The 13,049-nt window shown below is 39.3% G+C and overlaps 1 protein-coding gene across 19 annotated transcripts in view; it reads right to left on the bottom strand.

Moving 5' to 3' along the window:
- cacna1ba (calcium channel, voltage-dependent, N type, alpha 1B subunit, a) overlaps positions 1-13,049 on the bottom strand; it is a 129,602-nt gene that overhangs the window by 16,739 nt on the left and 99,814 nt on the right. For 9 of the 19 annotated variants that reach the window (XM_047818817.1, XM_047818815.1, XM_047818821.1 and 6 more), the window contains 10 exons: positions 12,618-12,782; positions 12,373-12,483; positions 11,561-11,644; positions 11,233-11,238; positions 10,916-11,032; positions 9,645-9,710; positions 9,253-9,344; positions 6,467-6,617; positions 4,727-4,854; positions 3,300-3,396 (listed from right to left, as the gene is read on the bottom strand). In XM_047818817.1, coding sequence (XP_047674773.1) covers positions 3,300-3,396; positions 4,727-4,854; positions 6,467-6,617; positions 9,253-9,344; positions 9,645-9,710; positions 10,916-11,032; positions 11,233-11,238; positions 11,561-11,644; positions 12,373-12,483; positions 12,618-12,782 — 1,017 coding nt within the window. Of the gene's footprint in view, positions 1-3,299; positions 3,397-4,333; positions 4,431-4,726; positions 4,855-6,466; positions 6,618-9,252; positions 9,345-9,644; positions 9,711-10,915; positions 11,033-11,232; positions 11,239-11,560; positions 11,645-12,372; positions 12,484-12,617; positions 12,783-13,049 lie in introns of all 19 variants that reach the window. The other 10 variants (XM_047818820.1, XM_047818818.1, XM_047818824.1 and 7 more) reach the window with 3 other exon arrangements.

Here is a 13,049-nt window from a genome sequence, read left to right as displayed (position 1 = left end):
AGTCTACATCTGCAAACAAAGCACATCGGTGACACAGTGACAGAAGAGTAGAGAGAAGCATGAAGGCATAACCATGAGGGTGACTCAGACCACAGGAGCTCAACAGATGGCAGCAGAAGACACGAGGAAATTCAAGGGCACTTTCTTTCTTAGGGTGCTTTCACATCTATTAATCCCTTATAATGAATCCCAAAGAAATCAATCGTTCGGTTCGGTTCGTGTTTGAAAAATTTCGTTTCGTTTTCGGACCTTTGCTCTCCAGGTGACGCTAACAAAAAAAAAATAACTGTATGATTCTATAAACTTTATTAGGAACACATATACTTACTCATACAGTACTTACCCGGTTAGACCACCATGTGAAAAATTTGGGTGGAAGATTAAAAAATATAAATATTAATTCCTATATGAAACTTCTTCAAACCAGGGCTCAGTGTTTGTTTTTGTTATAAAGAGTAAATTATATAAGTTACTGCAACCTTCCTGTCAGTTTGAACGTCTACAGTAATACCTATGGGTACTAGTAAGACGTCTAATTATACAGTAAAATCCACAGACGGTTGTGAGTGAAAATCCCAGGAGAACAACAATATCTAAAATACTCAGACCAGCTCATGTGGCAGCAACAACCATGGCACAGTCAAAGCAAAGCGTAAGCACTGCATTGTTGCCACATGTTGCATGTACACCTCGCTAGTGTGAAAGCACCGTTAGGCTACACCGAAACACTAGGGTAAGAAGTGTAAAAATGATGTAAATCTGTCATGCTTAATGAGGTATATCGTGCTGTGGAGTGTTGAGCTTCTGTGAACTGAAGGATGAATCCATCCAGTTGCAGTCACGGTCTGGAGAAGTAAAAAAAAAAAAAAAAAGGTAGGAGGGACTAAGATTTACACTCAGCAGGTTGCAAGGGAGTGCTGAACGAGAGAGAGAGAGAGAGAGAGAGAGAGAGAGAGAGAGAGAGAGAGAGAGAGAGAGAGAGAGGGAGAGAGAGAGAGAGAGGAAGATTAGAGGAGGCAGGGGATGAGAGCACACGCAAAAGAGAAATATAAAGATAGATAGATAGATAGATAGATAGATAGATAGATAGATAGATAGATAGATAGATAGATAGAGAGAGAGAGAGAGAGAGAGAGAGTAGGCAGTGGATGAGAGTACAAGTGAAAGAGAATTATAACGTTTGATAGAGAGAGAGAGAGAGAGAGAGAGAGAGAGAGAGAGAGAGAGAGAGAGAGAGAGATATTAGAGGAGGCAGGGGATGAGAGCACGCGCAAAAGAGAAATATAAAGATAGATAGATAGATAGATAGATAGATAGATAGATAGATAGATAGATAGATAGATAGATAGATAGATAGATAGATAGACAAATAGACAGATAGACAGATAGATAGATAGATAGATAGATAGATAGATAGATAGATAGATAGATAGATAGATAGATAGATAGAGAGAGAGAGAGAGAGAGAGAGAGAGATATTAGAGGAGGCAGTAGATGAGAGCACACCCAAGAGCCAAAAGAGAAATAGATAGATAGATAGATAGATAGATAGATAGATAGATAGATAGATAGATAGATAGATAGATAGATAGATAGATAGATAGATAGATAGATAGATAGATAGAGTACAGTTTTGGGGGTTTAATGCCACACACACAACACACATACGCACTGCTCCCCTACAGAGGAGTGTGTCAGGGAGCGTTTGCTTATTAGGGAAACTTACTACGCTAAACTAAGCGATTAATCAAATATGGCAAAGGTCAAGACAATTTTGCGGGTGTTATATAAAGATTTTTGACGTCTATAGCAATATCTGGAATGGCTCGATTTACTGCGTTTAAACACCAACGCGTGTGTGTAAATGTGTCAATCTGGGCTACAAATAAGTGCATCTGAGCTGCTGAGACTGTGCGCAAACAATGCAGGATCAAGGCGAACGTGATGCGTAACTCAATGTCAGATGTGAAAGGAAAACAGACCGAGACTCGGGTTACACTTCATCGTTTTCATGTGTCTCAGGATTATATCCAGATAGCGAGTATAGGGGATATTCAATTATGGAAACGCTTACAATGTGCCTTGCTTCAGCGGATAATTTCACCTGTATCCTGTACTGTAGCTTTTAACCTAAATGCTGCTGCTGTAATCATCAACACTATGACGCTCGTGCTCGAAATATTCGCCATTGGCTTGCTCATTAAAGATCTACATCAACATCTGCATTACTGTGAAGATGCTAAATAGAAATAAAACTCAACCTCCACCAGATGTGAGTAAGTCTTTGAGTTTAAAACCAAAAAACTCTGTGATTTTTAGCCAAAAAAAATCAGTATGTAATATGCAACTCAGGCAAACATCTCAGCCACAGACATCTTGCCTAGAGGTTACGGAGTGTCTAGTATGTTTTGTACATATTAAGGCCACAAGCTTCAGTGCACTCTGATTAGCTCTGAGCACTCAGTTTCTGCATGAATAACACAATTTCTTTGTAACGCTTTGTACTGTAGTTTCGGCTCTTTCGGTAAAAAGGTAGGCAGGTCTTGGCTCTGTTTCAGGACTAAATATCTGGCTTGCAAGAACAGATTCAAATCATGAGGTATCTGTTATCATCGATCCTGAGTATCAATTTGTTCAAATTTCTTTGGTTGTTAATAATAAGGCATTCATTATTTATTAGAAATCTGATCTAAATCTGATCACCATCACTACTACTACTACCTGCATTCTATCCAGATGTTATGCAAACCACATGTAACATCTGTAACCTGTTCCTGATACATAACATCATTAGACACGTGGTTCGTGGTAAACGGTTCCTTCGTCAGGCTTTAAGAGCAGGTCATGTGGGACAAAAAAATTTAACAGATGGAGTAACTGATGTAACAGATAACCGAGGTCACAAATATAAATACAGGTTCAAATCTGGATAGAATCCAGAAAGAAATGGCACATAACATGACCAGGTGTAAACCGAGTCTGAGTATGAAACTTCACTAAGTTATCACCATGCTAACATGAGATGAGTGTGCTAATCTTTTAAGTCCTGATCTGTTATGTTGTTATTTTGTTATCTGGATATGATAGAGGAAGTGGGGAAGGGGCACAATGGTCCAAGAGAAGAAGGGAAGGGGGAAAGACGGGCCACACCAGAAAGAGCGGGCACAAAGGAGGAAAAAAACAGGGGAAAAAAAGGGGCGGGAGACACTGCAGAGCACAGAGGTTGGCTGAAGGATAAGCCAATGGGAAGACAGGGTGAGCAGAGCAGGGGCGGGACGCAGTAAGAGAAGTCAGGCTACCTTGTAGGCGATTCGTGGTGGACATTTCTTTCCCAAACCTAAAGGTGGGCACATGTGGAGCAGCATCTCATACATATCGCGGTACTTGATACGGCCACTTCACAGAGTCGAGAACGCAACGACCCAAAATCAAAAAACAAGGATGGGGAGTTAGAGAGAAGGGAAGAGGAGAGGGAAGGGAAATGAAATGAAACAAAAACAGAACAAAAAGTAATTAAAACAATAAAAAGAAAAGAAAAAAAGAAACAGAAATCTGTGTTATTTAGATTTCCATAAATGTCATGGACAGGGATGCCATCCTTGCCTGGGTCAGGGTCAAAGATGGATCCTAAAAGGTTAAAGGTTAGAGGAAGAGAGAAGGAGTTGATCCCTGATGGGGAAGAAGAATGGAATGAAGCAGAGGTGCACACATGGTGTGGATCGTGACAGAATGGCTGCATTGTTTGTAAGATGTCTGCTTGTGCATGCTAAGAGACATCAGGTCAGGTTTCCTCTTTTAGTGCTTGAAAACAAAGATTTCAATGCCAGGATTTTTTTTTTTGTTTGTTTGCTTGTTTGTTTTTAAATCAATGATATTTCTCTCGTATTTGATTCAGCATCTTTGAGCTAAGCCGAAGCTCTGTTAAAGCTCAGCTTTCAACTCAGCACATCGAAATACCTTGTTAAGTTTTAGTATTATAAAATATTATATATGACTTTATATTTATACATATACTGTATATATATATATATATATATATATATATATATATATATATATATATATATATATATATATATATATATATATATATATGTGTGTGTGTGTGTTATGTGTATGGATATCATGCACTATTTCAAACCAGAAAGATGATCATGTTGGCTTTGAAAGCTTTGTTTCACATTCAGCATCATTAACCAAAGCCAGTCAAGTCTGAAAGGGCAAGTGCTCATGTATAGGCAAGTCATTTAGTGCACAGCCATTCAGTTCAGGTCTCTGGGCGCTGGCGCGCAGAGCCTGCAAGAGTGGAGGAAGTTTTCTGGGGTTTGCAAACCTTGTATGCTACCCTATTAGGGCAGTTCTTCCCTAAGCCAAGAGGGGGTGAGATAATTCGCAACAAATTGTACATATCCTTATAGGAAATCCGTCCGCTGCAGAGAAAACAAGCAAGACATGACACAGGTGTAAGGCAAGCTCAGCTCGGAGAGTATATTAGTATAGGCATTGGACACGTATGGCCACGTCGAGCCCATATGTATCCATCAGGGTTGTGAGTGAGTATAGAAGGTCATAGATACTCCTTTATATATTAGCTTATCTTAGAGAGAAAATGACAGGACAGGAAAGGCTTTTCAGACCCCAATACAGCTTCCAGACTGTGATATTACATAAGTCTGTGATTCAGATCTCTCTCCGTTTGCAGGGAATTGTGGGCGATGGGACATACCATGCGGCCGGGTCGTACTCAGCCCACACGCGGATGAACTCGTCCAGGTGGTGGGGACCCAGGATGGAGGAGTCCCGGGTCAGGTATTCAAAATTATCCATGATCACAGCCACAAACAGATTCAGCATCTAGAAAAAAAGACATGGAGATGAAATACTAGAGACAGGAGAAGCTTTAATGCTAATTATACAGTAATTCTAATGTAATTCTGCAGAAAGGTCAATTACTGGCAACAGGGAAAAGTCACTATGCATGTAATGGTTTCCTACAAATTCATTCTTAAAAGGATTTTCTCTTATAAAATACATAACAAAAGTATTTGCACCCCTAAACCTATGTATCGCATTTTGCTTCTATAATCAATCTTTTCTTAAATGCGCTCTAGTCCTAAACTATTTCCTGTTCCTGAGGTAAAAATATGAGGTTGAATCTAAAATCTATGAGAACATAAAATCTTTCAACCCTAAAGACCTAAAAAATTATTATTGAGGCTTCGGGATTACACATAGTGGCATTATAGACACTGAAATATTAGCTAAGTATTATGTACATGACACAAGATCATGGAAATAACTGATTTTGATCATGATGCTGGTTTTGTTTGAACAAAAGAAGCCAAGTATTAAAATGAAATGTATAACAACTTATTTACACATTACTATTGAAAATATGTTATTACTACTGTATGTGCTATAGAAACATTTATATAAATTGACACCCCCGGTATTAAAAAAGGGACAGCGTGCATATGACAGCCAAACCCGCTGTACAACATGATGTTATATTACTGATGCAAACTGTTTCTAACTGTTTTTTCTGGCTCTTCATCTATTTATGACCGGTGATAAAATCATCAACCAAATATCGCGTGTTAACGCTTAATGGGCCATTGTGAGTTCTTCGTTGAGATCGTCACAAACGAAATGCGATACGGAAATTCAAAATCATTCTTTCTGCATTGAAGAGTGTAGTCCAAATGCATGCAAACTTATGAAGATATATATATAAAAAAAAGAAAAGAAAAAAAAAGAAATACTGAAAATGTTCTGCATAAATTACAGGAGTAGTTGCTGTTGTCTCTCTAACATTGTTAGAGGTTTAAAGAAGGCTCTGTGCATTGTATTAATAGAAGGGGTGCCAATAATTCTGAAACAGGTCATTCACAATACATTTTCAATCAAAAACTCACAATACATTTTCTGTTAGAAAGGATATTATATTCAAATAAAATTATATCCCCATATATGAGTTCTATTGTAGTGTAAACTGTAACCATTTTAGATATCCGTTCTCCTATCTATCTATCTATCTATCTATCTATCTATCTATCTATCTATCTATCTATCTATCTATCTATCTATCTATCTATCTATCTATCTATCTTTATATTTCTCTTTTGTGTGTGATCTCATCCCCTGCCTCCTCTAATATCTCTCTCTCTCTCTCTCTCTCTCTCTCTCTCTCTCTCTCTCTCTCTCTATCAAACGCTATCAAATCTATCTATCTGCCTGTTTGTTTGTTTGTTTGTTTGTTTGTTTATTTATTTGTATTTTTTATTTTTTTTAATAATGTCCATCCCATCGTGTTTTGCTGATCGGACATATCTTTGATATTTTTTAGTTTAAATGGAAACCTAAACAGATCTGAGGAAACAGGGTGTGATGGAGGAGTATAATTAGGCCTACAGCGCCTCAGTGAGCTGGATTACAGTAATGAACAGAGATGACCAAAGGCACTGACCAGGAAAGAGCAAAGGAAGATGAAGGAGACAAAGTAAAAGTAGGCAAAGTCGCTGCCGCACTCATTTCCCGGCGTGCCCGAGTTCACATCGCATGCACGGTGACTCAGACATGACAGCATGATCTCGTGCCAGGCCTCTCCTGTAGCGCTCCTACACGGACAAACAAACACAACATGTACAAATGTTAATACAGGAGAAAAAAAATCCATCACTTTTCAACTTAATCTCTTCCAATGAAGCTCAACCTACTTTCTATATACATGTCCTATATGTGACGACCAAATACAAGAATTTCAACACAGGTTTGTGCTGAGAATAAAAAAAAAATAAAAAAAATCATTTTGTTTACTCTATTGTTTGTTAACTGTCTTATATGTTTACATCTACAGTGTTATGGTGTCATGGACTGCTAAACAGTTCCCTGCCTGAACACCAGAGGGCAATCTAGCAGGGCTTTGTGTATTGTTTATATTCTTATGTTTACTTTTTGTCTGCATGTGTTATGTTTGCCGATCCTTCACCCTGGGGGCATTAGTGGCACAAGGGGTTAAGGCTCTGGGTTGAGGATCACGGTTCAAGCCCCAGCACTGCCAAGCTGCCACTGCTGGGCCCTTGAGCAAGGACCTTCACTATCTCTTTTCCAGAGATGCTGTATCCTGGCTGACCCTACACCCTGACCCCAACCTCCAAATTTGGGATATGTAAAGAAAGAATTTCACTGTGCCGTAATGTATATGTGACAAAATTACACCTGTTCCTTATGTCTCCCTTATTACCTCCACTGTATATACCTGCCCTTCTGTCTTGTGCTTGCTGTTTGCCAAGTTCTTGTCTTTTGGCTCATGATTTCTGTTGCTCGTTTTCTGTTTTGTGATTATTCTTTTTTTATTTCAGTTCATAAATGTTTCTATGTGTTTGTACTTTTGTTGTATTTCTTAATAAATCCGTTTTTACCATTTTATCCCTGCATTTGGGTCTGAAGAAGCACTTTTCTGTTAAACTGTGAACTGTCGATGCTGCACTCTCCCTCGTCCACGATCATACTGTACTGTCTTGCACACGCTTGAAAGTGAAAGTGACGTGACATATGGCGACCCATACGCATTTGACCCATCCAAAGTGCACACACTCAGCAGTGAACACACACACCGTGAACACACACACACCGTGAACACACACACAGAGCAGTGGGCAGCCATTTAAGCTGCGGCGCCCGGGGAGCAGTTGGGGGGTTCGGTGCCTTGCTCAAGGGCACCTCTGTCGTGGCCGGCCAGAGAATCGAACCCACAACCTTAAGCTTACGTGTCAGACTCTCTAACCATTAGGCCACGACTTGCCCCGACTTGTGTAGTGTACTTTCATTCTGTGTTGCCTATACTTATGTATTTTTGTTATTTGGTTGTGACTGATGGAGACCACAAAAAAACCCCTGAAAGACTACTGTAAGTAACTCTTTACTGCATGACTCTGTTGTCCAAATATATAGGGTTCGTATCGATTCACAGAAAACAATGCTAAAGTTTGTACATTCATTTATGCACTGTGTTGCTAGACATCCTTTACATTTCATTGTAGCGTCTATAGATTTAGGATATCTTACGTCTTATTCGATGAGTATGTAAATGAATTACTTCAGTGAAATGAATTCTTATAAATTATACGTTTTACTCGTTTTCATTTACTCGTTACTTGTCTGTGTAATTTATCTCATGTAATCCGATCTGCTAAGTCTAATTCAACCATACTTAAAACATATTTATAAAATATTTACCCATTTGTATGGAATCGACAACTGATCCTATTAATGTAACTCGCTCTACAAACATTAAAGAAATAAACACATCTTTAAACATATGTGTAATTATTTAAATTTCTGCCCTCTGGAAAAAGATTCAGGCCCAGACTTAAGCACAGCTTCTACCCCACCACCATACAGGAGCTCCCAGACTTGTGAACATACAAAACACACTAACACACACACACACAGACACACACACAGACACACACACAGACACACAAACAAATACTCACACACAAAACACACACAAACGCACACAAACAACTACACACAAAACACACACAAACACACACACAAAACACACAAACAACTACACACAAAACACACACAAACACACACACAAACAACTACACACAAAACACACACACACACACACAAACAAATACTTACACACAAACACAAACACACACAAACAAATACACACAAAACACACACACAAACACACAAACAAACACACACACAAAAAACACACACAAGACACACAAACACGCACACACAAATACTCACACTCACACCCACAGACACACACACAAATACACACACACACACACACACAAACACACTGCTTTTGTAACAGTAGAAATGTTCTAATCAGAGGCCACAGCAAGCTTAACATTGGGAAACAACAACAACAACAACAACAACAACAACAACAACAACAACAAAAAAGCAGCTCTCATCATCTCCATCTCAGCATTTCTTTATAAAAATATGCCTCCAGTTCCAATACACTGACACATTAATTATAAAAGCAGTCCCTGGAAGATTACAGGAACATGAAGATGATACGTTTGGGGTTTATTTATCATCTGCAGGATTCAGGAATCCAATGACAAACATATAATCTGTTTTTATTTAAATGTGTCTCTCCTGTGAGGCTTTAGGAGACCTTAAAATACTGAAACTGACTCAGAACTATGTAATGTACTATGTACTATGCTGTTGTGATAAAAGCTTGGCTCAGGTGGATAAGAAGCAGCTCCTCACCTGAAGAGCAGCATGAGAGCTTGTAGGAAAGTGCGGAAGTTATTGTGGTGGTTGATGGCCGTATCCTCATTCAGGTCGATGTTTCCAAAGACCTGTGGCAGAAAAAAATGTAATAGTTATATTACTTCATGCATTATTTCAACATTAAATAAATAAACAAATTTATTATCAGTTAATAGATCTACAAAAAAAAAAAATTATTTAAAGCATAGCATTTAGCTTTTTTTATTTTATATTTTACTTATGCACAATATATTTACATTTAAGGTGAAAAAGTGATATCTAAACAGAAATTCAGTATATCAGGAGAAAAAAAATCTATGTGTATGTATATGAATAATTTGTAAATGAAAGAGATACACATTGTTCATATTTAGTGTATGTTCACTGACCTGCATTCCTATAATGGCATAAATGAAGAACAGCATAGCGATCAGAAGGCAGACATAAGGAAGAGCCTGGAAAGAAATGAATCACTGATTTATAACTGTTGATTTTCACTGATGGCAATGTGATCATCACAAGGCAGTGTGCTTATTCTAATATGGTAATAGATGACTCCTAAGTGGACAGACGTTTCACAAATCAGCGTAGATAACAAATAAGAAAGCATGTAATATGTCTAATGAAATATTTTGCATTATTAAGACTTTATTTTATTCATGCCTTCAGTCACGGGGAGCCTGTGCCTATCTCAGGCGTCATCGGACATCAAGGCAGGATACACCCTGGACGGAGTGCCAACCCATCACAGGGCGCACACACACACACTCTCACGCAATCACACAGTACGGACAATTTTGCCAATCAACCTACCATGCATGTCTTTGGACCGAGGGAGGAAACCGGAGTACCCGGAGGAAACCCCTGAGGCACGGGGAGAACATGCAAACTCCACACACACAAAGCAGAAATGGGAATCGAACCCCCAACCCTGGAGGTGTGAGGCAAACGTGCTAACCACTAAGTCACCGTGCCCCCTAGAGTTTTATTTTATCTTGTGTACCTAAGGATTAAAATTTTCTGTATTTTCATTCATGCAGTTCTCCAATCAGCCAATCATGTTGCAGCACCACAATGTAGTAAATCGTGCAGATACAGCCCAGGTGCTTCATTTATAAGTTCACATGAAACAACAGAATGAGGGGAAAACGATGTGATCTCGGTGACTTGGACACTGCTGGTGTCTTGGGGACACAAGAACACAGAACATTTACTGAGCATTAATTCTGTACAGTAGGTGATGAGAGAGGTAAGAGGAAAATGTTCAGATTGGTTTGAGCTGCCAGAAAATGTCTTAAATAAGTACTCTGTACAACTGTGTTGAGCAGAAAAGCATATAAAACAGACATTATATCTAACCTTGAGACGGAAGAACTACGAGTTTCGCTCCTGTCGGTCTCAAGACTACACTGAGACTACAGAGGGAAAATGCTCACAGAAACAGGATAGTTTGGAAAGATGGAAAAAAGCAAGTGATCCGAGACGCTTTTCTTCTCATCACTGTTGCAACGAGGTTATTTACGTTTATTTATCACAGTCTTCTGTCGTTCTCCTCGGACGTCTCTGAAGGAAAAGGCGGATGTTTCCTCACTCTATTCTGTGCAAGCGATAAAGTCTGTTGCCCTTTTAGCCTTCAGTAAATCTCAGGATGATCACCAACCTTAAAGGACTGCACAAACGTCCAAAGCAGGATGCGGATGGTGTAACCCTGCCGGAGGAGCTTGATGAGACGGGCGGCTCGGAACAGCCTCAGGAAGCTTAGGTTTATCAGACGATCCTGCAGGGTTACACAACATATTTTATTTAATTTCCTCTTCTTCATTTAATCACTTAAACACACAAATATGCCTCTCTCTAGGTATTAATCAACCCAAATGGCCTGTGGACAACGTTAAGGCCGTGAGAGCCGACACACCCTGACACCCTAACCATCAGAGAAAGACATAATCATAAAGACCGAGAAGATGTGCCACTCACCGTAGTCTAGATATGAAGTGTATATGTCATGGTAGCCAAGATGGAGTGAAGACAATGAACGATACCGAGAGAAAGAGAGAGAGGAAGGTGAAAAAACAGAGCAGGAAAGCGAGAGAAAAACAGGGAAACATGAACAGTTGTCACATACAGAGAAAGTTACAACACATACATTAACATTAGTAACACTGGTGACATGAAGCTTAAAACACACAGCACTAATGAAATTATTATTATTATCACACCAAAGAAACTGCTTTGTCATTGTCAACTGCCTTGTCCCTCCATCTTTAACCAGTTTTCTCCTCAATCATGAGAGTTACATGCTTACATTAATTTCAGTAGCCAAGATATCCGTGATGCTCCCCAGCACTGTCACAAAGTCGAAGACATTCCATGCGTCCTTTAGGTAGTTCTGTGAAAACAAGGTTTATCTTCATTACTCGTTCACAATCCTGAGACTCCTCGTTCATCTATTCATCGCTCTCATTTTACATTGTACATTTTTATGAACAGCAGATATATTAATCCCTTTCCACTGCTTCTCTCTTTGTACCCATCCCAAGGCATCCAGACATTGTACCGGCTCCCAACGTCCTCTGTGGGACGAAGCCCTTGGACGTCCACTGAGCCGAGGCCGACTCTAAGAATCCTGAGACATCTCCAGTTAGACTCTGTGATACTAAGGAGATCCGAAGTCCATGATCCTTACACCAATACAACATTTATCTGACTGTATATTACAATCACACCCCCAGTGTCACCCATATGAGGATGGGTTCCCCCTTGAGTCCGGTTCCTCTCAAGGTTTCTTCCTTTACCAATTTAAGGGAGTTTTTCCTTGCCACTGCTGCCTGAGTCACCTCAGACTTGCTCATAGGGGGATAAATACATACACATTGTGAACTATATACATCTAATAATAATCTAGAATTTTTTTATTCTGTCAATTCTTTTACTTTTATTATTCGTTATTTCCTTTATCATTAGTTATCTTTACCTTCTGCTCTATGTTTATGTTCTGTAAAGCTGCTTTGAGACAATGTCTATCGTAAAAAGCGCTATACAAATAAACTTGAATTGAATTGAATTGAATTTTAGGTTTTGGTCAGTAGTCAGGATGTGCCACGTGTGAGGTCTTACCAGTGGACCAAAAGCAATGATCTTCAGAACACACTCCAGTGAAAAAAGGGCAGTAAAGACGATGTTGAGATACTTCAGCATTGCTTCGTAGGCGTACGGTGCGTCGTAGTACTGTTGCGTCAGAGAAAGGAAAACACTCGTCTCGGTAAAAGGTTTTCATAAAGCTGAATCAATGATCCTCAAAGTGATAAAAAGAACTTCTATCAAATAAAAGTGAAGAAAAGAAACAAAAAAGAACCGCAAACCTTCATCATGAGGACCACGGTGTTGAGTGCGATCATGATCATGATGGAGTATTCAAAAGGTGGTGAAACAACAAACTTCCACATCCGGTACTGGAAAGACTGCTGATTCTGGGGCATGTAGCGTGTCAGCGGTTTGGCATTGATGGCAAAGTCGATACAGGCTCTCTGAAAAACAGCAATCAGTAGTGACATCATCATCATCATCATCATCATCATCATCATCATCGCTATCTTCCATTTTCATTGTGAATTCTAAAGCAGCATTTCATAAAAGGACACTTAACAGTTAGCTCTGTGCTCTGTGTGCAGGTGCAGTGTGATTCTTTAAAATCAATCTAGACCTGGCCCTGAAATTTGTCCAGCCTTTATTCAGTCCAGAGCTGCTTCACCTTACCTACGCTCCTTAATTTGTGAAGCATACTGTCTTTGGGG

Source organism: Tachysurus fulvidraco, chromosome 9 (genome assembly GCF_022655615.1).
Source record: "Tachysurus fulvidraco isolate hzauxx_2018 chromosome 9, HZAU_PFXX_2.0, whole genome shotgun sequence".
Taxonomy (NCBI): Eukaryota; Metazoa; Chordata; class Actinopteri; order Siluriformes; family Bagridae; genus Tachysurus; species Tachysurus fulvidraco.
Note: the sequence above shows the minus strand (reverse complement) of the source record. Positions and strands in the feature narration are given on the sequence as shown.